Source organism: Anas acuta, chromosome 8 (genome assembly GCF_963932015.1).
Source record: "Anas acuta chromosome 8, bAnaAcu1.1, whole genome shotgun sequence".
Taxonomy (NCBI): Eukaryota; Metazoa; Chordata; class Aves; order Anseriformes; family Anatidae; genus Anas; species Anas acuta.
In genome coordinates, this window is record NC_088986.1 from 7890101 (window position 1) to 7915878 (window position 25778).

At 39.2% G+C, this 25778-nt stretch overlaps 1 protein-coding gene across 7 annotated transcripts in view; it reads left to right on the top strand.

Moving 5' to 3' along the window:
* BEND5 (BEN domain containing 5) overlaps nt 1–25778 on the top strand; it is a 924018-nt gene that overhangs the window by 482472 nt on the left and 415768 nt on the right. For 5 of the 7 annotated variants that reach the window (XM_068689841.1, XM_068689840.1, XM_068689843.1 and 2 more), the window contains exon 6: nt 7531–7570. In XM_068689841.1, the coding sequence (XP_068545942.1) occupies nt 7531–7570 (40 nt within the window). The remainder of the gene's footprint in view (nt 1–7530; nt 7571–25778) is intronic. The other 2 variants (XM_068689844.1, XM_068689839.1) reach the window with 1 other exon arrangement.

Sequence of the window (25778 nt, forward strand, 5' to 3'; positions counted from 1 at the left end):
CTACAGCACTGTGCCTGTAAATTTGCATCAGCATTTCAGGCCTAAATTAAGTAGGAAGGTGGAAGCTTATGAAGTTGGGAGCTCTGAGTCGTTTGCCATTTGGGTTCAATGAAGTGATTGGATTTGCTTGGCATATTTTGACATGGCTGAAAGAGACAGCACTATTAAATAATCAAGGATGTCCTTCTATGCCCTCATCTGAGAGGGTGCAATGTATGTGCATAGTATACATCATTAACCATATAGTCACTACAATTCTATCTTTCGATTACTTCACTGAGGTGTCTGAGGATGTTTCTGTTTTTTTTTACAGAGGCAGAAGCATAGGAAAATGTAAGAGTTCTTCTGTTGTCCTAACGCTCATTTGCAAAGTTAAGGATCAGTTCATATACCAGAGCAGCTTGTTCCTCCTCTCTTTCTTCCCAGAGATAAGAAAGTCTTAATGACTTTTTCTTGTGATTGCAAATATTTCCTAGTGAATTGGTGGACTTTTTTTTTGGTTCCTAGTGGTTCACCGAGACTCTGGATACTATCTTTATGAGTGCTCTATATGTAAATAAGGCAATTTATAGATAAAGCACCAGCAGATGTCACTCAAGAATATACGGAACAGACTGAGAATTGGTGTGACCAATAAAAGTGATGATGCGTATTGCAAATGGCCTCCAATGCGCAGCTGCTCAGGTTACTCAGCTCCCATAGCAGTTGCTTTGGGCGATGATCTACCAATACTAGTGGTAATATGTTCACCAGGGCTCTGAGGCTGTGACCTACTCCTCCTACTGCCATAGGTACTAGAGAGTGTTTTTACGTGCCCAAAGATACCTTGCGTGGCTTTTCAATGTTTCCTGAGCCTTCATTGTGTTGATATTATTTCTAAATACCTTTGAGCACAGCACAACTGTAAGAACTAGGGAGCTTGTTAATAAATAATACATTATGTATGAGTGTTGTATTCTGGAGATAAATAGTTGAAGCAGGGAGAAGGATATGTTTTAGCTACTTGTTTGGCAGTGTTTCTGAAATATAAGAAAGTATCATGTATCCTTGGCACTTTGGATTTTGTGAAAGAACTGCTCAGGTGTCAAATATTAAGGAGAATATGTGAAACGTAAGGATGAGTAAAGTTACTTAATAGATCAGCACTGCCTTTCATCATTTGGACTTGGTCTTGATTCTAAACCAGAACTGAATTACCAAATATTGCAAAGATCAAATGTGTGTAGAGGTCACTGTTTAAAATGCTCATTATAGCTCTTAGCATGAGTGATAATATATCCCAAACCACTTTATAAATGTTCCCCCACACCTATATTATCAATAATTGATTCCACAGACTAAGCTAAAGGAGATGCAATTTACTAAAATCCTAGTCAAGTGTCAACAAGCTGACTGGTTCATTTTATCATTAAACCAAGGAATGTTAGCAGCTAATAATAAAGCAGGTACAAATGTGAGATCTTGTTTCATTATATGAACAAAACTTATGATTTCAGGATGGAAAGAAAAGATTGTTGCTTGGCATCATATTGTAACTTTGAAAAAAAAAAAGAGCTTTAAATCATCAGATTATCTATTTTAACAGGATTTGAATTAGTATTTTACTGAGATCACTACATAAATTGAGATTCTCTCATTGGCAATAAGTCTTGCACTCTGAAAGAAAAGAGTGTGTAAGTAGAGAACCTCTTATTTGAGAAGCTAGACAGATGTGAAATGCTCACATAATTATATTTACTTTTTACTTTTTTTTTTTTTTTACTTTTTTTTTCCTAACACTCCTTCTTTATCTAGGCTTTCACTAGAAAGATTTTCCAGATGTTGATTATCCCTGAATATTTCTTAAACTGTCCACAGCAAACAACAAAAAGAAGCTTTACACTTTTCTGTTACAAAAGCATCTCCTGCATATGAGCAGAACACACCATAGTGTGCGGCTTGTCACCATGTGGCAGTGCAAATGGGTCGGATACAGCCAAAATCTCTTCTTGTCTGCACTGTTCCTCTCTTCCTCCCTTATCTCTATTGTAAATCCCCACAGTGCAAAGCTGAGGAGGCTTCTGGTGGTACTTGAGTGCTGCTGTGTTGTACACACGGTGCTAAGTCGCATGATTGGGATCTCCTTGAACTTTTGTCTGAACTTTTGGATATTTTCATGAAGAAATGGTAGAGGATAGCTTTCAAAGGCACTGACATAACTCGGTGTGGCATTAATAAAGGCCAGAGAAATGTGAAATTCAGCTCTACAAACCCTTCAATACGTACTCAGCTTTCCTTTGTGCAGAGATGCACTGGTTTCAATTACTCTTATGTCAACACAGTCTGTTTATAGAAGAGCACTAATTTAGAAGTTAAAAAGAAGAGGCAAAATTAGCAACAACTTGTGGCAAATCTTCCAGGGAAATGAAACAAAAACAAACAAACAAAATAAAAAAGAAAACCACATGCACTTTATTTCAATTTTAAACTCTCTGAATTGCATTGTGGATTGAAGGTGGTAGGAAGAAACACCTGTTCAAACCACATTAAATTTAGATAGAAGAGATCGATAGCAGAGACCAGGCTGGGTAAAATACATTTAGGAAGACAAAGCTTTCTTGTGGTCCCAGAGACTCAATTCCAGCCTTGTGTGGGTGGACTATGGGAGGAGATGCTAGTGAGATGGGCAGTCTGTCCTTGGGTTCATAGCTGCAGAAAATAGTGCCTGCAGAGCGAAGGCAGTGAAATGGCACAAACCCAACAAGAGCCTGCCAAAGCTGAAGTTGATCTCAGCTCTGGGCTTAGGATATTTATGTGGTGACTCATATAAAACTATAGTTTTATAAAGATAAATAGATAGTCCCGGGGCAGGCTTAGATGCCCCTGCAGCCTAGGGAAAGCCATGCCAGAGCACTGCCATCTCCCAGGATATGAGGGCATGGGATGGGAGAAGGAGATTCCAGCAAAGCATCTTCTTCTGTGAGATAATCTGGGTGGCTGCCTGTCACCTCCATCACTTCATTGGATGTTGGGGGCTTGGAGATGATGAGCTGGGAATGAAAGCAGGGGTAAGGATATCTTTTGGATCCTGGCTAGAGGGGGAGTGTAGGAGCAGGAAGATGACTTTATAATTGCTTTTTTTATCACTCTTTCTGACTATATTGACTTTATACTTGACACAGCTTTGGCTGGCAAGTGAGGCCCAGATACATTCGGAATTAGATATGACTAGGCTCATTCTTACATGAGAAGAAAATCATCGGTTGCTACAGAAACAGCTCCATATCAGTCTCGTGGGGCATCTTTGCATCTGGCTTTTTTTCCTTCTCTTTTGCTAATCTGTAGATAAGAGTCAAAGCAAGTGCAGCACATCCCACATCTATATAAAAGGTTGGAGGAACTCTGCAAAGTGTGAAAGAACATCTCATAGATAAGCTAAACTTAAATGAATGAGTTAATTTATACCCCCCACAATTTTTTTTTCCTAGCATTGCAACTCTCACTGAGTTAATTGAGGTGAAAATTAAATGGCACCAGTCAGAAAGTGTTTTAAAGACCACCAACATCAAGGAAGAGAAAGAAGGTACTCAGAAAGGGAATTACTAGGAAAAATATAGGAAACGATATAAGGAGTGAATTAGAATCTGTCAAGAAAATTGCATATGGCAATGGAATAATATTCCATGCTCACTTTTAGGCAAGTTGTTTAACATGATAAATTAGGGAATTAGTTAAAAATAAGTGCACATTATGGGTGAACAGGGACCATTCTGCACACTTTAGACCAGATCACCAGATAGGTTTTTCAACCAGTTTTCTAAAATGTAATGAATTCGTGATGCTTAATAGATTAATATTTATTGAGTGAATCAATGCTTAATTTATTAAAAATTTGCCTTCCTTGTATTTTAATATGATTTATTACTCATCAGTGCTTATTGCATTAATTAAAGACTGTGTTAATTTTATGGAAGTGAACACGATCTGCTGCAGGTTTGTTGCAGAGCCCTGCACTGTAGGGACTGTGCCTCTGGATAGTACCAATGATGGAAAAATGCACAAGATGGGAAGCCAGGAGGAATTGCCAATGGCCTCTTCATGCCTTTGGCCTTTCAAATAGCCAGCAAAGTGAAAATGAGGATGCTGCCCCTTAAGGGTAGGACAAGATTGTAGCGCTACAGATGCTGTGATAGAAAGAATCTTCCTGTTTGCCTTTTATACATTATGGCTGTTGCTGTGGAAATCAATTTCATGTTTCTCATGGAATGCCTTTTTGTCAATGTAGGTGAAATGCACAATTAGTGATAAGGGAAACTGTCACATCCCCTCATATCAGGAATGATAGTCGTGTTTTATAGCACTCAGGTAGTAATTCTTAGGACAGGAGGTTGCCTGAAGATCAGGGTAGTCCCAAGCATCTCAACTGGGGTACTCCCAAACATCTCTGCAGGAGCTGGTGTTTGAGAAGTGGAAAATTACTAAAGGCAAAACAAACAAATAATAATAATAATAATAAAAAGCCAGACATCTTGAGATGTGTCTTTCAAGAAATCTGTCAAAACAGGGAGAGGGTGATCATGCTGGAGGGGGGCAACAGCTGCAATCTGCATCTTTCAGCATTGAAGGGAGAAGAGGATTATAAAGCCCTACAGCCGTGTTATTTCTGATGCCATTATTTTCTTAATCTTTGACACTTTGTGTAGTGTCTTTCTCTTTAAATCCAAATTCTGTTGCTTTTATAGCTACTCATAAGTGTGCCAGTATGTTGTTTTTTAAAAAAATCCATATAGTTACTAGTCTGCTTGCATCCAGCTGAGCCCTGGAAACTGCAGAGAGCTAACCCCTGAGATGTGAGAGCAGGCTTGAATTTCCGGAAAGTGATTGGATCCATAATTAGTGTATTTTTACATGTTGAAATGCATGATTCTGAAATGCACTTTGCTGTTTCCTCCTCTCCAAGGCTTGGGTGAGTGTGCATAAGCTTCCCTTGCTGTGCTAAATTCAAGAAATCTCTTCAAGGTCTGTTGAAGGTCAGAGCAGAGAAATTTCTTCTCCCTGGGTGCCCTGGTCAGGCAGCCACCACTGAGCTCCAGCCTGGAGCGCTTGGGTGGAGCCAGTGCCAAGAACCTGGTGGCATTTCAAATCCCTTGCAGCAGTTAGGTGTTTGATGCAAAAGATCAGTGCTGCTCCACTTGAAGTCACAGAAATAACTTGTGCTTAAAGTTCAACGCATACACAAATATTTCCTGTGGACCTATATATATATTTTTTCAAGGCCAATTTGAATGCAACATCCTATAAGAAAAAAAAAAGTTTTATATTTTGTTTAGTCTATTCTGTATGCTTTTATTTTTCTTGCAGCATCAAGTTAAGCCACTTAGGTTTTTATTTAATGCTTATTCTAACTCTAATAACCTTAAGTCAGGACTGGGGACCTGTTGAGCTACCTGAATGTCTCTCCATTCAAACAATAGATTTTGCAACCTTTTTTAATGTAGGATATTTATATTCCACCTTTTTTTCCCAGTGGAGAAGCTTTCACAGAGTATAGGTTTTGGATATATGTTTTCTGCTGTAGCTGTTCATTAGATATACATCATTTGGAGTTCCAGTTGTGCCAAGAAAAGTAAGCAAAGGTTCTGGCCCAGTGGGTGCTAAGCCCTGGCATTTCATATCTTTGTACATATAACTCAGGATTAAGGCATGGGATCTATATAAAATTCAACTCATTAGGAGACATTTCTTCTTACGGCTCCCACTGGGGAGGTGGGCCCTTGATTTGCATTATTGCTTACTTTGCTTTGTTGCTCCCTGAGAACAACTCTGGGGTTAGCACACCCCGGGAGAGCAGGGACAGCATTTCTGAGTAGCTCTTGCAGAGGCGACACAAGGCAGTGGGGCAGAGTCCTCTGCTCCCTTTTACCATTAGCCTGGCATGCATAGCTTAGGCTGGCCTTATATTTTATAATAAAGCAAATGTCAAACATGCTGCTAAAGCCATACTCAAAATGCCTCGCCAGAGCTAAGCAAACAGGGAGTACCTATAAAAGCAGACAGGAATGAGGTTTCTCTCTAAGATGGTTTGCATTGCACAAGAGGTAAGGTCCTGAAGGCCAGGAAGGTTTCAGAAAATATTTTTTCAGCCTCACACCCTACTCAGTTTCCCAGCAGGCCATGTTCAGCGTTGGCATGTAACTCAAGTATATTCAGTGGATGATCAGCTGTGTCTGCACGCTTGAGCCAGTGAAGCTTTACTTATAGAGAAATTATGAGTTTAGAAAGGAGTTTCATCAGTCGTAATTTCCAGGGAAGAGTGTTCACTGTAGGGAATACCAAGTCAGTGTTTCCTCCTCAAGGACTTTCAGCTGTCACCAAGGGAATACAGTGAATGTAATGATGAGAATTAGATTAGAAAAAGATCGATAGGGCTGACAATAAATGAAAGTAACACAGACATTATTGAGAAGATTAGGAGAGAGAAATTAAACTGGACAGTATAATCTGAAATGCCAGCTAGACACACTAATGTTGGTCAAAGTTAGGGAGAAGACAGTAAGTTAAAAAAGCGAGGAAGAAGAGGCAGTAAGAATCTAGTCTGCCTGTGAGGTGGGGGCTAGCCCTGCCCTGTCCTGCTCTCCTGTGATGGAGAGCACCCTCAGAAAGGTTGAAAGGATGATAACTGTCCGTTACATGTGGATTTCAGTGGAAGGCCGCAGAGATCTAATGGTGGGAGAAGTCTCTTTAGAGTGGAAACATGGAGGAGGTAACAGCTTTTCCTACATGGTAAAGGGGAAGGTGAACCTCTGATGCCCCTTGCCACCATCAAGGCTTTGGTGGCATAGCTTGTTCCAGGGAGGGGAGAAAAAATGTTAGTAGAGGTTGGTTTACCTGTGAAAGTTTGCAGCCATTCCAGAAACCACTATTCTGTTTAAACTTGGTATTTGCCATCACAATCCTTGTATTTTGTGATCTGTATAAATATTCAGTCTTGATCAAGACTGGCAAGCTTTAGGGTGAGGGATATCTGGTGGCAATGAGCTCCATGGGCTAACTGTGCTCGGCATGAAAAGAAGCTTTCCTTTTATCAGTCTTGAGTTTGTCTAGATACCGTTACAAGTCTTTGAAAGGTTTACCCCAAGGCAATGTAATTGTGTTTGATCACATACAGGCTATGAGTCAGTGATTGATATGAATAAAGAACTTAGGGTTTCTTGTCTTGGTTCCTCGTCTCCTTCCCTGTGGAATCATAAACCACTTTTATAAATATATCGGTCCATCTGTGCTTCTAGCTATCCATTTCAAGTATATGCTCCAAAAAAAGAAATAGTAACACTTTATAAGTGCAAATAAAAACACATTAAAAGGACTGAGCTAGTATTTTTTCTTTATTCCTCCTAAAGTACATGTGGATCCCATCCAAAAGAGTTACTGTGAGCCATGTAACTTGTAATTAATTCTGCTATAAATGTCAGAACACTTACTTTGCAGGTCTAAGATGACCGACTAAAATTAGTCCCCTTTTAACAATTCCTTTTATAATTTGTTTTTCAGCAGAGACGGCAGCTTGACCTCCTGACAATAACCAGCCCTGGTAAGTGAGCTCTGCCGCACGGCTCTCTTCTCTTTTCTTAAAGAGGTGGTTGTCTAAATGTGGTGTTTTTTTTTCCCCCCGTCTCTGACATGCAAAATGAAAAACACTGTTCCCCAGAAAATCTTTCACATAATAACAAGTGACAGCTATATTGTGCTTGGCAAAGCCCCGGGCAGTTATCCGTTCACAGAGCTGCCTCTTCAGACCTTTACTCTATGAATTTGAGTGCTGATATTTCTTTAAGCCTCCTGGGGTTACAGTTAGAGGTATGTCTGCAGGGCAGATGCCCTCAAATTCACAATGTGTTCTCCTGTATCACAGAAATGTGAGTTTGATTTTCCTTGGTGGCAAATGTGAGCAGTTTGGGGAGCAATGGCATACTGGCCCTCTGTGTGCATGGTAGTGGGAGAAAGGAGGTTCAGGCTTCGTTCTGAAGAATGCCAAAGTGGGTCAAAAAATATTTAGGTAAAATTGAAATGCATTAAACTGCCTTCTCCATAATGGCTTTCTATATTAGCCTGTTGAAGTGATAAAACAAAATGTGTTATACTACAAAAGTGTCGGGCACCTTGGCATCGTGAGTTTGAAGACCTCAGTACTGTGATTAAAATGCAGGTTGTTTGAGAAGTGCTTCTATTTGATCTCTGCTCTTAAGGCTGTGTGGCTATTAATTTATTGTTATTTTTCTGTCTCAGTTTCTTTCCGTAAGCAGTATCTTCTCAGTTTCTTCTGTAAGCAAACTTACAGAAGTTTGCTGCCCAACAGCTCCAGATGTATGCTGTGCCTGAATGGTGCTATCTTTTGGTTAACTTTTTGGTTTTTCAGCTGTATGTGCATATTAAGCTCTCAGTTTGCCTTTAACTGGGACTAATGAGTTCTGGCTTTAACTGGGAATAATGTGTTAGTGAAATGAACAGGTGTTATGGGAAGTGAACAAAATGTGACACATTTGCTTGGATAACAATTTTGCATCAATAATTGTTCTGACACCCTAAATGTAGATATCATCTGTGACATGGTTTCTCCTTCACTAACCTTGTTAAAATAATAAGAATTAAAATAAGGAGGAGGAACACTTTGTTGGGACAGATGTTTGAGGCTATTGGCAATTGCATCACATTTTTGCATGTTCACTTTTCATGCAGTTTGCAATTATGTTAATGTATGCTCAGGGCACTTGCTGATAAAAGCAACAATACAGTGTGATACAGCCATTGTCACTATTCTGACTGTAACTTCAAGGACAAACATGGCACTTTTTTTTTACATTTTTCATATCTTCAATATTGTCTATTTCTAGAGGAAAAAAAAAGAGAAAAAAAATCGCTGAAGGTCTTAATCATAACAGACGCTCAGATCTTGGATAAGGGTACCAAAGATCACCCTTTTTTTTTTTCTTTCTTTTTTTATTTCTTTCCTTTCCTTTCCTTTTTTTTTTTTTTTTTTTTTTTTTTTTTTTTTTTAAGAGAAAAGAAAGGTTGGGGAACAGAATAACCTAATATGAGAAATGTCTGCAAAAGGAATTTATGATACCGTTCTTGTAATTTTGGATAGAGTATTCACTGGAACAATGAAAGGCTGACTAAGCTGAGTTTGTGCATAGGTGTGATTGCAGTAAATAGCTATGCTTCAGATCTTTCAATTTAATACAGCAACCTACTAAATCAACACAGCAATTAGTTGGAACGACCAAATAGCTAAATTTGAAAGCAGCTTCCAGTGACTGCATTGGTAGATGTGCTGCACTAAAAGGGGGGAGAAAAGCTTTCCACAACATTTTTTTTTTTTTTTTTTTTTTTTTTTTTCTGAAATATAATTTTTACCCCTAGGTATTTAGCCATAAATATACAATAATTGGTTACTTAGGGGAAAAATGGTGTATTCACACCACAGTTATTGAATTGAGCTGTTACAACTTTGCTTTCAGTAAGGGCATTTTTGAAAGGAGCCTGGTGTTGGATCAGGGCAAACTTACTTAAGAGCCTAAAGCTGAGATTTTTGAAAGAAGCTAACAGAACAGAGTTAAGCACTTAATTCTTAGTAGGATGAGAAAATATCAGCCTGTGGATTAAAGGGTCTAGTTTGGGCCCTACAAATATCAGAAAAGTAAAAATTAAACAAAATAACAAAACAATGACAAAAACAAAACAAAACAAAACAAAAAACAGTCTTAAGGCTTTTACTGACTTTGTAGATTGTAACTTTTTAATATTTGAGCTTTAGCTGCAAGATCTGACATCAACAGTCTGTTTTTAAAAAGCTGTGGTGTCATTTATGATGGCTGAGATCAGCTATAACCACTGTAGTCCCTTGATTTAGTGATTCAAATTAGGGACTGGGCTGTCTATTTGCTGCTATTAATCCCTGGGACTTGGTCCTGTGCTCCACCTTGCCGTGGGCAGGCAGCCTTCGTTTGCACTGAAGGTCACCCAGCCTTATTTATGGGAAAGTCCTCCTTATTTATGGGAAAGTCCTCCACATCTCCCAGGCAGGATCAGCCACCAAAGCCTTACTGCCTAATTGTCAGAACAGACAAAAGACTTCAAAACCAAAGGTCACCTTTTTGATCCACATGTCTGTCATGATGAGCATCACTTTAAACGTGCAAAATTTCCTGAACCAATTTTTGTTTGTTTAGTCAAGAGTCACTTGGGGATCCCTTGTGGGTGTTAAAATAGCTCTTCTCCATATGCCACTACAAACTTTCCAAAAATTGATCAGCCAATTAATGAGATTAATCACAAGGTAAAACAATTCTGTTAATGTAGAGGAAGGAGCGTTGAGGTACAAGTGCTGAAAGAATCAAAAGAGTTTGTGGGATCACCGAAACCTAACGTTACCTCATGGCAGTTGAGATGTTTCCCATGGCCGTGGTCATTGAATGATTGCTCAGGACTTCACTGGTGGGTTGGAAGTGGTGCTTTTTCTTCCTGCCCCAAACCCAAACCCTGCTCACAGAGTGCTGGTGACCTGCCGTGGCTTCTCGCCTTGCTCCAGGTTGGTTCCAAGTCCTGAGCCATGTGTGCATGGCACCACAAAACCTGGTAGAAAAGCATGTCTTTGTGTTAAACTGAATAGGTAGGCATCATTAATCTCTATCCTGGACTGGAAGAATTCTGGAGAGGGAGGGGGTAAAAAAAATAAAAAGGAAACAAAAATAAAAGGAAGAAATGAAGAGGGTGAGAGCTGTAGCTCCGGCTACATGTTCTGTATGCAACATGCACAGCTGACCTGTTCCAGTGCTCCTAAGAAAACAGCTCCGGAAAGCTCCACAACATGCCCCAAACTGGAGGAAGTCTTTGCTTTGCTGTGCATCTCCAGAAACAGCCAGGCACAAATGATGCATAAGCTGGGAGCAAGCCAGACTCCCTCATGCTTGAATATATTCCTTTGAAGTAACTGACACCCATGTAAAATGTGGAGGGGAGTTCACAACTCTGCCTTACTGCTGAGTAGCTGGAGGAATGTTAAGTTAAATTTATCAATGCTCTCGCCACACTCCTTTCTTCTTGCCCCTTGACATGCAAGTTACAATTAGGCTGTACGGTTCAGGGTGCCAGGTTCAGAGCTGATGTGCGCAGTGGGCTGGGGGAAAGATTTTAAAAATTTATTAGTAGCTGGCAGGGACATGCAGGCAGGGAGTGGGACATAATGAGGTTTAAGTTCTGGTAATTTAAATTTTCTTTAAACTTAATCTTTTACCTCTGAAGTTGATCCAAAACATTTCCTCAACACTGTCTAGTAGACTTTGGGTTTTAAGACTGAATCTTCAGGTGGTTTAATTCAGCTTTGCTGTGGGCAGGAGCTGAGGGCCTGCCCTTAATTTCTATGTGATCATGTTCTGTAACACTTTGCACATGCACATACAGTCACACGGCATTTTTCAGTAACCATTCAATAGCTGCAAATAAGATATCCCTGTTTCCATAGCTTTTCCATGGAGACAAAGCTTTCTGCATCTCCTGTGTTTACAATAGTAATATAGCTTTTCAATTTCTCTTCTCAGTAAGGTAAGTTCATCTCCCACGGAAGTATTTTTTAATTATTGATACCATAAATGGAAGCGTGTTGGAAACTATTGGCTTTGAAAATAGCTAACATGTGATATTATCCTAGAACCATCAGGAAAATTCTTTTGAAATTCTCTTTGATTCAGCCATCCTCAGGGCTTTATCCTTCTCCACCAGTCTCTCTACTGCCAATTTAAAATAACATTCTCTTGAAATCAGTGCAATGTCAGGAGAAATTCATCAGGACCGTAGGTGCATGTTTCCCAGATGTATATAAACCTACTACATTTGGCAGCAGTAAATTGATTGCATTTAGAAAACCTGTGGTAGCTGAATATTCCATAGTGCCCAGCTTGGCTCCAGCATGGAATATAAAGTATTTTAAGTTTCTTTCAGCTCTGTTTCAGGAGAAATAAAGTAAGAGCTGACTCCATAATTCCTTCCTCTTGATTTACTCAGATTTTCCTCTGACCACATTAGAGGTTTACACACGCTGACAGAGTGAAATATTCCTGATCACTACAGAGTGGCACGGAGATTCGATCAGAAATGTTAATAGCTGTGTATGTGCTTCCCCCTAATATTCAAGCTCTTCAACTTTTAAACAGTGAAAAAAAGCTTGATTTTAAAAGTATTTATCAGACTGATCTATGTGGTGAAATATTCTCCCCCTTTTAATATCTTCAGTGCTGCATGCTCTAAAAATGTCTCCATTTCATTAATTTGTGATACACTGCTACACTGAATTCTTTTAAGGTGGCTTTAGTTTCTGCCATACATATTTTACTGCTTTAAATTATAGATATAGGACTGTTGCCTAGTTAATTTCCTCTGGTTAGGAAAATATATTTCTGCTCTCCTGGTATTGCATAAAATGATATGTGGGATTTGCTCTATTTTTTAGCTGATTAAGTTTTGCATTTCTACATATTACTGCTTATGAGACCTCAAGTAAAACTAAGCAAAGGAAGGAGAATAAGTTTTATAGTATATTTGAAAGTTTCATTTAACCATAAATTCCACCACTAAGCCCCCCTACAAGACTTTTCCATTACCTTCATGGATAGTCTGACTATCTACTTCTTTCTAATTGAAGCATGAAAATAATATGAACTCAAAGTCATGAAGCTAGAAGACAGGTATTAGTAAAAATTATACAGAGTAATAAAATGTGACAGAACATTGTTTGCTGCTAAAGCTTAGGTGCTATTTTTGATAGTCCTTATTAATTAATACTACATTGATTTTGGACTAAGTATGTGTCAAGGGATAGTGTCTGTTTTTTTAAACAGCCTAATGTAATTACTGCTTGTGTTTGTTAGTGAAACTTCATGTGCTATTTTATTTGGAAAGATGGTGGAAAAAATAAATAATTTATCTGTCCAGCAATAACTGAGTCTTTCAATGCTCAGTGATGGATAGGAGTGAAACTGTAGTGTAAAATATCTTGGAAGTACCATGCTCTGCAAGGCAATAGACCCCAAATTGTTTGTAAAATCCCACAGTACAAGATCTTTGTTACCATAAAAATATATAAGCTGAGGTATCAGCTCAGAGTGAAATTAGTGTTGTCAGTCTTAGCTGAACCCTAGAATTACAGGAAGACATTTTTTTCCATACTTGATGATCCTTCAGCAAGATGATACACTTACAGCAGAGAGAAAACATAGGGCCATTTTATTGCCATTATGTTGGTTCTGGCTGTCCTGAGCCTGATTAAGAAATTTGACTGTATCCAATTCCTCATCTTCACCTTCACAGTATCTGAACAGCTGTAAAAATTTCCATTTGCTCTGATAAGGAGAAGTAACGTTGTTGCTTGTAATTATTTATGCAGATCAGTATGTTCCTAATTCTTACTTATATCTCTCCATTTGCTTGGAAGGAAAAACAAAAATAATGTAGTGATGCTGCATATTCACTGACCAGTGTTGTTTTTCCTCATCTTTTCCCTGTGCAGACAGTCCTCACTCACAACCTGTCCCAAGAGAATAAAGTTCACCCTCACCTGTCTGCACGTCTCCCCTGATTTATCCCTATCTGTCTCCCAAAACACCACATATATCCATCTCAAATGTCACAGTTTTGAATTCTGTTGGAATGACAATTTTTTTTTTTGGTCCAATGATGAAACCAGAGGTTTTTTTTCCATTTAGTTACTAAATATTTGCTTTTAGTAAGACTGTTTCATCCCCACCTTTGCATTTTTAAAAAAATGACCTTTTTTTTTGGATACATGTAGAATAAGTGATATTTGCAAAGTCAAAATAAGACTGCAGAGAGGATATTCTAAAGGCTAATCCATTACTTTTGAAGAAAAATATCAAGCTTTTCCACAATACCTTATTATTATTCTGGGTCACCATGATGTTTCCATGCACCTTGGCATGTCCCTTTAATTGGATCCTTACATAGGAAGGTCCGGCATGGCTGCATTGAAAGCTGACATTTCTAACTAACTGACCTTTTCAGGCCCAGTGATACTCCTATAATGATTATCCTCTAGCATTGTTTGGACACAATACCACATACTTCACAGCACATAAAGAATATGTGCTTTGAGAACTATTCAAAATGCCCAATCTCAAGTTAGCAAAATGAGAAAATTGGGTGCAAACATTCATCAGAGTGTTATTGTGCAGGTATCGATTTGAATGCCCTTTCATTTCTCTGGGAAAAAGTGTTGTATTATAGAGCTCTAAATTAACTTCTGTTCTGTTTTTTTTTTTTTTTTTTTCTTCTCTTTTCTCCTTTTTTTTTTTTCCCCCGTAAGTATAAAAAGGTCAAATTCATTCATAAGGCTGAATAGATTTGCAGGATATAAGCAATAAGATAGCAATCAACCTTCAAATAACCTTTAAAGAGACAGTATCTTTTCTTATGACCAGTAATTGATCTGCTCATTAAGTCCCTGCGTAATCTTTGGGGCTCACCTAGGCAAAAACGTGCAAGCCCTGTGACAAAAGGATGTCAGCTAGAACAAAACAGGAATAAATCCTCATGTGGAATTATAAATATTTTACAGGTTGGGGGGGGGGGGAAGGTGGAGTTGATGAAAGGCTTGACATTGTGATGGGAATTCCTCAACTTGACTGTCATAAGGCTGAGTGAAAAAGACATAGAAAAGACCTCAAAGTGTGTGATTGGTATTAGTGAGGGCGACGATGCTACATGTTCATACATGCTGAGCATATCTTCCACTGCCCTTATGAATGCGGTGGGTATTGTGGGGTGGTGGCGGCTGGTAACTAGAGGGGCTGTCCCCACAGAGCCTGCAGCACATCAGGGCTGACTTGTCACCCACTACTGTCATCCCACGTCTCAGCAAAGCCAGACTGCCAAGTAATGGCTCGCTTTGCACCACAAGTAATTTTTGGATGTGTTGTGTGTGTAAGGGTGGTTGATCCTCCCTGCCTACACAGCAATAAGACCCCCCCTGAGGGCAGCCTGCTGCAGCCTTCACAGGACCTGGGCCACGCAGCTTGCTGCTCCTCCTGTGGAAGCCAGGCACGTACAGAATGCTGGGGACTTGCTCAGGGAAGCAATATCTAGCCGGAAACTCGCTGAAAGTACTGGGATTGTTATTTAAGATACCAATCGGGAGATTAGTGTTCTGTCCGTGTCCATATTTCATTTCTGCATGTAAATCCATGTTATGTTTTCAGTATTATTTTTATGAATCGTGCATACACTGAGGACTATCTGTGCATAATTGATTACAAGGAGTTGTCTTGGCGTTTATCTTTGATCAGAATTTTCAGAAGCAGCAAGCATCCCAGGTGACGAAGCTTTTTATACTGTAAATGTTTGCACATAATCTTTCTGTAGTACTTCACAATGTGCAGAACGAGCTCACTTAGAGTGAAAATGAGCAATTTTGTGCACAGGTGTATTGTTCTTCTCCTTTTTTGGGTAACCGTGAGGAAAATTTAACATAATCTCCCACCACCACCCCTCAAAACAAAACAAAACAAAACAAAACAAAAAAACCACCCCCCAAAACCTTTATAGTATTAGGTGTTTTTAGAGAGCATGGATAGCTTCCTTCCTTTCTAATGAAATTTTAATTAGCAAGGACATCTGTATGGAAACAGTCTCTTCACTTAGGAATTTTTATCTGTCTGTTTAATTATCTGCTGAGTGACCTGAACAAGACTTAGTGAAAAATCAGTGTATTCTGAATACCTCAAAGCCAGCAGGGGATTATATTGACATTACAAAATGGAGTGCAGCGCAGAAATGTCTGAGCCAGCAGGCACCTGCCCAGCAGCTCTGCGCAGCTAGCAGCAGGCTCACCAGCATGGGCCCAGGTGCCAGCAAAGCCCCGTTAGCTGGGTGCTGTGCCTGCGATAAATAAGCCCTGGCTCTCGCTGGATTTTGCTGGCTTTAGTGTGCTGTCATTCCAGTGCTGCTGGATTGCACCTGGACCTGAACCTTTACTTCTGAGGTGCTGTTTTTTTTTTTTTTTTTTTTTTTTTTTTTTTTTTTTTTAAACCTAGCTGGGCTCATATATCTAGCTGTGGTCCGTTTCTATTTTGGTAGCACCCATGTGTCCCAATCCACAAAGATGTCATTGTGCTGGATGAGCACAGTGTGACACCAAGCTGCCCCTGAATAGCTGGTAACTAAAATAGACAAAGCAAGGGGCAATGGGCAGGAAACATGGACAGAAAATGTCAAAAATAAAGGATGATTTTAATAGAACTGCCTTTTATTTTTGAGAAGCTGCCCGTTGCTCTCTTTGCCTTCTTCTAGACTGCTGTGCCTCTTTGCTACCCCTGCCCGTCAATTTCTGGTGTAACAGAATGGCAAAACGGTGATGCTGATACAGCTAAATGGATGGGGCTGAGGAAAAGGGGAGCTGGAACTGCACAAAGAACCATTCCTTAGATTATTTGTTTCTAAGAATTTGCAGTGGGCTCATTTTTTGGTATGCAGAACACTTTCTGTAAAAGCAGTCAGCCAAGGTCATTGGGAAACCCACAAGAAAGGATAAACTAGAGCCTTTATTATTATTTTGAGCTTGTATCTTGAAGGCACAAAGGAGTTTTTAGGAGAGATTTGAATGGGGAAGGTGTGATGGCTTTGCAAATTCAGACTGAATGTGCAGGATAACCTGCGGTGGAAAAGTGTCTTGTTCATCACCCAGCTCAGCACAGTATTGTAGGGAGTTATCTGAGATGCTGCTAAATGAGATAATGTGAGTACTGTGAGGCAGTAGTATCACTGCAGTGTCCTTAAAAATCAGGTTAAAGGAAGGTGAAATACTCACTTAACACCACAGTCTGCCTCTGACGTGGCAGGTGCTGTGCTGTCTGTGCCGGGCGCTGCGAGTGCCGGGACAGACAGCGCTGGCAGAGGAGCAAGGATGCAGGCAGAATGGGACAAGGTCTGCAGCGGGGCCTGGGGAGGGCAGCGTAAACCGCGAAGTTCACATTTGCTGGGCCATACAAATGAAAATGAATATAAGTGTGTTTGATCCATCCAGAAGACAGCAGGGGATTATATTAAACTTGATGTTTTTATTACATTACTCGCCCTGTTACTCAGCTGCAGCCATTGTCCTTATCCTCTGGGGACTACTGGAAGGAAGAATCATCTGTAATGACCCTGATTTTCCTGCCTGTCTCTAGGACAGCCTCAGAGTGATGCTAAATTTTGCTGTGCTGCCATCCCCTGCGCTCAGCCTGCCTGGTGGCTGCTCCTGCCAGGGGCTGGGAGGGTGCAGGGCCTGCAGTTTGATGCCAGATGAATCCTCATCTGGTCACTCAGAGCAAGTCTGCTCTGGGATCTGATCCAAAGCACTCAAGTGGCGTCTTATGTGGGCCAAACCCCCTAATCATTGTCTATGATCTGACAAAGCTGACACCATGAAGAAATTCCTTAAGTGTGTGATCCTTATCTCACCCCCCTCACTCCACCATCCAGCATTTTGTTAGTCTAGCCCCAAAATAGCTTTTTGTAGTCTAGGAAAAAGTTCTGGATTGGCCTGAATGTCCAAGGGCAGCTGCTCTGGGCTGGAGCACTGGTAGCAGCAAAGCAAAGCAAGATGTCCCCATCACCCCTGGGCTCTCACAGCAGCTGCACAGACACTTGTGGAACCTGGACAAATGCCTCCCAAAGCAGGAGCCATGGCGCTGTGTGTTTGTGCCGAGTGCAAATAGAGATGCTATATCATAGTGCTGCTGCTAATAAATATAAACCGTATAGATGTCAGGTTGCCCTGAGAATGTATTCTCCCCACAAACCAGGCGTCTCTACCGCGGTGTTCAGGAATTAACTGCAGGAGTATTACTCTCTTAAGGCTTTGTGTTATAGTTCTGTTTTCTTCACCTTTAACCCAACAATGGATTATGACCATACTTTCTCTTATAACTAAATGCTCTTCTGTCCTTTGACAAAACAGATTTGTGTCTTTTCATAGCTTTCTGTAGAGGGCTAATAATACATGGGAAAGCTTTACTGCCCACAGGAGACTTTGCTTGGCCGTAATAATAAGAAACACTGTTGAAAAGTCATGATCAATGTTAATTCAGTTATTTTTCATTTTCTCTTTTTATAATGAAATCTTCTACTTTGTGCATTTTATCCAGTGCTGCCCCATGAATTGCTCATTGGAGAGAGGGGTCATTGGTTATAAAAATGAATTCTTGTTGTTTGTCCTCATACAAAAATAACTGCAATATTTTGAAATGATGAATTCAAGGGAGAAAGAAAAGTGGGATCTTGGATGTACAAAAGATGTAAATGTTGTTTTCTAGTTTTTATGGTTCCCAGATGCCTCCTCTAATTGCATAGCTAACCCTGAGTTTATTAAGTTATTTTCCAGAGTCAAACTCATTTGTAAACATGTCAGAATAAAACCTAAATATAAAAAAAGAAAAAAAAAAAAAAAGAAAGAAAGAAAGAAAAAAAAGACCTTTGGATTAGAATTCTGGAGTGATAAACAAACTAATTTAGAATGTATTTGCATGTAATTTACATGTGCCAAAATGGTATTGCATGTGGTTTGTAAACACAGGTCTTGAATCTATTTACATTACAGAATAGCACAGAAAAAAAAATAATAATTGTAGCTTAAAAAAAAAAAAGGTTAAAAAATAAAAAGATGTCTTAAAATGGCCCATGATGTTTGAATGTGACTCAACATGCAGAAACTGGTGAGGAGAGATAAGCACGCAGAGAAAGCTGTAAATTTTAGCAGCAACATCTGTAGTAGTTAGAATACTATGTTTTATAGCAATCCCTTACCTCCCCCCATGGACATTACTATGGCATCCAGTATATTTATTATTCACTTTCTGCAAGAGAGGTTTTGTTAGCACAGCCTTAAAAATAAGGTCTGTTTCCCCTTTTAATGTTCAGACTTGTTCATGGTTATTGCCATCAACTTCATTTGAGGCATCTTGTCCACTTTGGCCTGCACCCTTTGGCACAAGATAACAATTTATAATTATCCTGTTTATTACAGTAGCTCCACTTTGCTAGGCACAGTTTTTTTTTTTTTTCCTGGAGAAGACCTGCCAGTCATTTCTCCTTGCAAATCTTCCGATCTGAAAAGAGGAGACAGAGTTAGAGGGGGAAAAGGTTGTGCAAGGCAGTGAGGAGTGCTGGTGGTGGGACTAGCAGTGAGCTGGGTGGAGGGGACATTCAGAGAAGGAGAGGCTTGGAGCGATGACCACATGGAGCTGGAAAGGTCTGGTCAGGAGTGCTGCAGGTGCTCAGGCACCTGAAACAATAAGTTTCATGTGCTGGTTATTTCTGCTGCCAGAAGGAGGCCACAACTGAATTCCCCGCATTTTTTTCAGTTGAAAATACAGCTTGTCAAGAGGCAGAAGGGAAGGTACCATCTATGCCTGTTGCTTCAGAATGCAGGACAGAGAGAAACCTAATTTGAGGAGATCTGAGGTAGGAGGACAGACATCATACAGATAATAGAAAGCTTTTGCATATATCCCAAATGAAGCAAACCACTTACATGAAGATCAGTGAAGCTGGAGCACAAGTATATCTTGTAAAACCTGCTGACTGAATTGATTGTGGTTTTTTTGTTTGTTTTTAATGTACTGTTCAACAAATGAATGGCTTCTTGACAAAAACTATGTATGTCATGGCTAACTTTATCAGCTGAGTCCTGAAGATGAAATGTGAGGCTGGCAATTAGCACCAGTGACCAGCTGTGAAAACAGGAGTTTCTTATTTATTTTAATTATATTTTTGTTCAAATATTTGCACATTTCATCTCTTATTTATTGGAACTTTTGCTATCATTTCAACAGCAAAGGAGACATTTCAGATTAAATTTTTGTACAGCATGTAGTTATTTGCCAAGTTAAATGCAACAATGAGCACCTGTTTATATGAAAGGTATCTATATCGACTTATCTATGTGATCAGATGCAAAGCTGGACGTTGGATTGCATAGCTCATCAGTATAGCTTCAAACATTATCCAGTAAACAATGGAATGACTTTAGAAATCTGTAGTGTGTTCCTGAAACTTTAAATGATTCCATTTTGTTGCCCTGTGCTGCTTCATGGTTCGCTATCAATGGCTGTAGAACCTGGAGCACTCTCCTGTTTCTAACACATATCTTTTGTTCAGAGATGATCAGTTCCAGAGAGAAACGCTGTGTCCGTGCTGGTATTACCTCCAACAAATTCCCTGGCTAGAGGAAAGGCACCTAGTCCAGTTCAGATGCAAGTGCAAATACCACAGAGTTGAATTATAGTTGCATTTGTATTACTGCCAATGATATGGCCTAATTTATTATATTGTAACTCAGGCTGTCCTGTGCTGTTGTAAGATTGCTAAGGAACATGGAGAAGATCAACACAATTGAACTTGTGTTCTCTCCAGAACTTGGGCAGGCAACTCAGGCAGACAGACCACTTGGGAACCAAAGCTAGAACCCTTGCCTTTTCCTGATTTCATTAAAATGTGGCTGGCAGGAGTGATGGTTGTCTGTGACAGACTTACCTTGGATGAGGAAATCAGAAAAAAAAAAAAGTCACTTCTCCCAGGATTATATTCCATTATATAAAAGTTAAGAACTCTAAGATGAATGTATGCCCTGTCCCAGATTTCTATGAAGTAGCAATCTAGCTTTTACCACTCAGGAGTGATATCTCAGATTCATTGCAAATGTCTGCTCAGAGAAGAGTAGCAGTCAAAAGTGCAAATAGAATATTTGAGAATAGTAGGAAAACTGAAGAACAAATCAGATGTAACAATGCACTACTCTCAAAATAGGCAGTAGAGTTAGCAAAATACAGTGAAAGGCAACAAGGATGATCAGTAAAATGGCTTCCATCTGGAAAGAAATTGAGAAATGTGATTTTTTTTTTCTTTTCTGTAGGATCTGCCACTACAGTACGTGGAGTTTAAACTCAGTTTCTAAAGTTCATGTGTTTTTGTTTTTTTGTTTTTCCCATAATTAAAAATGCTGCAACTAGTACCACATAACTCTATTTTGAATGACATGGTGTTGGATAAATACAGCAACAAGTACAAGTTACTACTGGCCTAGAAGCTGGTGGTAGTTTTGTGAGCAGAGATCATAACAAGTTGATATTTGTTTAGGCTGAAGAGAAGACAACTGCTACCTGTAATCTCATTTGTTTGAGAAGGACTAAATTTCTGCAGCTGTAGGAAATTTCTGGCAAATATTTAAACAGAAAATGTGCAACAGCACTAGGAATTAAAACTTAAATATATATCCTTAATAGGAACAGGAGGCATAAATAACTATCAAGTGTAAATAATAGGAGGTAATTTAAAAAAAAAAAAAAAAGTAAAAGAAATGAAGGAAAAATCCATGTGAAGCTAAAAGTTATAGTTGTAATATATTTTCTAGGATCTATTTTATTCAAGACACTACAATTTTACGGGTTTTAATTCTTACTGATGATGAAAAAAAGAAAAAAAAGAGCAGGTGTATACCGTGGGATTTTCTTTTGGTTTCTCTCACCTTGAAATGCTTTCAAGTCCAGTAATAACTGAAAAGGATGTTGTTTTGATCTCTGGTAAAGATAAACACTCTTAAATCAGCAGGCTGAGACATTTGTTGTACAGGAGTCCTAAAGGAGCTGGGATCACATCAGATGTGATGCCACAAGTAATTAGTATATCTTGGAACATGGGGAGATGCCATTTTATTGTGCAAATACTTGGAAAGGCAAGTAGGGTGACTTAGGTTACCATGGACTGGTATTTTGACAACAGCCCCCAGGAAATTAATGAAAAGACTGATGGAGCTTTAGTTAGTCAAAGTTAAACACGAATGAAAGGCAGTCAGCATTTTGTGAGAGAGGATTTGTCAAACAATTCGTCTCAGCCTTTGAGTATATTATAAATTTAGTTGAGAAAGTTAGCTGCATAATCTTTTGAAGGTGTTTGATTTAGAACCTTACAACTTTTTAAAAAAATATAGAACATATTAAATAGGTTAAAGATCAGTCAGCTGCCACATCTCACAAATCACTCATCATGGGAGAACCTCGCTTGAACAGGGCTCTTTTTAATGGGTTTCTTTTCACGGTAGTGGACCCAGTGATATTGCTAATGATGATTTGTTGGTGATTAAAACATCACTGTTGAGTGGTAAAGAAAATGTAGAGAAGCTAGTCATACAGTGCAACCTTGATCTCTTGACAGGCTGCGTCACTTTGCACAATATACATTTCGATATAGCAAAATACAGAGTTCTGCTGCTTAAAGTGGGGAATGCACCCGAAGCCTGATTATTGGAGCAGTATTGATTGAAAATAATTTGGGATTCTGATTGACTTCATCTAGTAATTAAACTAGATGTAGCTTGGAAGGTTATATGCCAAAAACATATATATATTTTTTAATAGATACGAGGAATTAGAATGGATCAGATTATCAAAAATATATCTTAAACTCTGTGTACTATATACTGTTCTGGTATCCAGGGCTGGCATTAAAGTATTGGAGAATGAAAAAACTATTTTAAAATACAAGAGTTTAAACTCTGTGTGGCTCATCAAAATGGAGTCTGGGAGGCGATGTGATAGCATGTATTAGTACTCCCCTTACAGCGCAGTTTTAGGGCCTGCAGGTTTTTTAGTCTAACAGAGGGTAAAGCTGAAGGCTGGATGACAGAAATGAAAAGTCAGCACTGGAATTAGCTGTGAAAGGAAGGGGGGGGTTCTTCATGCCCTCTTGATTTAAGGATGTCAAAGCTGGCCCCTATTTTAAAGACGTGTTTTAAGCCAGCCCAAATTATTGGAATCAACATGGGGTAAATGAATGACACTGTGGTCAACTGCTACCTACAGGTTAGTCAGGTGCATCATTCTTGACTTAAAAATTCCTGCATGTGAGTGAAAATGTAGGTTTTTTTTTTTGTTTGTTTGTTTTTGTTTTTGTGTGTGTGTGTGTGTTTTTTTTTTTTCCCCCATGGGACATTTCATACTGAATTCCTTCTCTTCCTTTTCAACAAGTACTTCTAAATTGTGCAGGCGTGTTTCAGAAGAGATAGTAACCTCAGAGTGGTTTCAAAAACTTGTACTTCTTTTTGATACAGTTGCTTTGAACCACTGTGGTAATTCTTCATGATAACACTTTATGAGTTACTGTAGTATTAAAGAATAGGGGTTACAAGAGTGAGGAAGAAACAAAACCCTACGTAAAATCCATGGACAACATGAACAACAACAACAACAAACTTGTTCTGAATCAGCAGAAATGTTCTTATACCCATTTGTTTTGCAGCAAAACAGTTGGGCTGTAAATATCCGGGGAGTTGAAAAGATCACTAGCACTGCTGTGATAAAGGAACACAAGATTTTGTAGTAGCCTAATGCAACTGCTCACAAAAAGCTGAGCAGCTTGGAGAGGTTGTAGATAAAAGTAGAGCTGCCTCATTATCTCCCCTCACACTGATCAAGTGGCCATTACACAGAATGGAAAAGTATCAGCTTATCCACTCCTTGCATATGTACATTGTAGTAGTTTGGCAAAGTAAGTGTGTCGTCACACTTAGTTGAAGAATAATAAAACCATGTCTGGAATTTGTCTAATCTTCCCGTTTCAAGCCAAATTTTAGTGCAAGAAAGAATGGAATTTTTCAAAGGGGAAGAAATCTGGGGCACTGCCCTTCATCACCACTACTAGCCTATGGGATGCACACGGTCACTTTGAGACACTTCACACATCATTGCTAGTTAAACCCTCATCCTTCTCTGTTAGTTTTTTCTTGATGTTGTAGCATTTTGAAAGTAACAGAAAGAAATTCAAATGCAATGTAAATAAGTAAATAAAGTAAAATCTTTAAGTAACCAAACTCAACAGGAGCATCTGAAGGCAGGTTTACACTGAGTGTACTCAGTGTATGTGTGTGCGCGTTAATACAGACAACTGGTCCAAATTCTTCTTTATTCAATCATGATTTCCCTTTTGTATAGCAGCCTTTTGTGCATGTTCATGCTTGTGTCTGCACAAATGAGAGCTATATTCAAAGGCTTTAATGGAAGTTACATCCCTGTGCACACAAAATAAGAGGTCAATTTAGAAGCTAGAATCTATTTAGAGCACAGAACTGTCAAAAGATACTCTGTGTACCTATCATAATCAGGACCAGAATCCCATGGCAACACACAAAGGTGTCTTGTACAGCATGGTATAGACTTTAAAATGTAGTATTTACAGTAATATTACCTACACTGGATGGAGCGTCAGCTTCTGGACTGGTACTCTTCACGGCTGGTTCAAATCGTATTGACTTGCTTACTATGAAGGGATGAAATCGTGGCTTGCCTGAGTTCAGATTGAAGTAGGTAAATAATTTACAGCTTTGTTTTGCTCTGAACCTCTATGTAGTATTCAGGCACTGTCAAAATGGGCAGAGTCAGAAGATAGGTTTCTGGAAAGATCCACCCTCTAGTCAGAGGAGATAAATGCACCTGAGTGTTACCAGTGTGCGATCAAAGTGGAAAGTTGTTATGTCAGTGGAGAGCAGCATAGCTAAAAAAGCTACCAAGGAGTAGTGATAACAGGCAGATTAACTGAATATGTAAAGTTTTACTGTAGCTTCACCACAACAGCAGAGCTCAGAAGTAAACCTTCAAATGCTCAGTGTATTCTTGCCTTTTAGGTGACCAATTATACCATGTACACTAGCTAAAATATTTCATGCTGCATTAAGCAAGGAAGACATAAACAAGAGAGTAACATGGGAGTAAAGCATAATAATTTGTCTGCTGAAGTACTGTGAAGTTAATAGCACTATATGAATAATTGGGAAGATGCACAGAAAACAGAAAATAAAGACCTGGATCAGCCATGGCATTGGGCAGTCTACCAAAAATGACATTTCTGTTGTGCAGCTTTCCTCATCTACTTTGAACAAAATGTCCAATGTGATGAATTATGTCTGGAAATCTATCAATGTCCCAGAAAATAAAAAGTTGTCAAAAGATATAAGGATATGAACAGAGTGAACAGAATAGGCATGCCTCTGAAACAAAATTGTATATTACTCTTACTTTAGACACGGGACTCTGACAACATCTCACCAAAGTTAAAGGTCAAACTAGAAGCAGGGAGCTCACAATGCTAAACTAATAACATGGAAGAAAAATCAGCTTGCATGATGCTGAAGGTTCCTTTGCTGCTTTTCAGGATGTTTTTATTTGTGTAATTTGAAGTTTGTCTTTCCCTTTAACAGGGCAAAAGAATTTAATGGCTTTATATTGTTTGGAGTTGAGTGAGTGCCCGTAGGCTTTTCCTGATGTGGAAAGTGATATCCTGAGGAAACATACAGCAAATTACAAACAAAACCCTTATTAGTAGTGGCAGTTACCTCCTGTAGGAGGATTGATTTGGAATCCCTGTAAAGATAGTGCTCTCAGCAAGCTCAACAAATAAGAACATCTCTTAGGAGTTCTTATTCAAGTTTCCTTGGTGGTAACATTCAGATTCAAAACAACTGAAGCAAGGTGCTGAATGTCACCGTGTCAGAGAGATTCATACTGTAAGTTACACATACACTCCTTTTCTCTTGTAACTGCAGTGAAATAAGCTGCTGCTTCTGCTCATCCTTAGAGTAACTACGAAGAGCAACCAGGATTAAAAGATTTAAGGTGCTCTTGCAGAAATATAGCATTTTCTGTGTGGGTCATGACATTTTGTCATGGCTCAGAAACCAAAAGAATCATTTTGATCCATCCTCT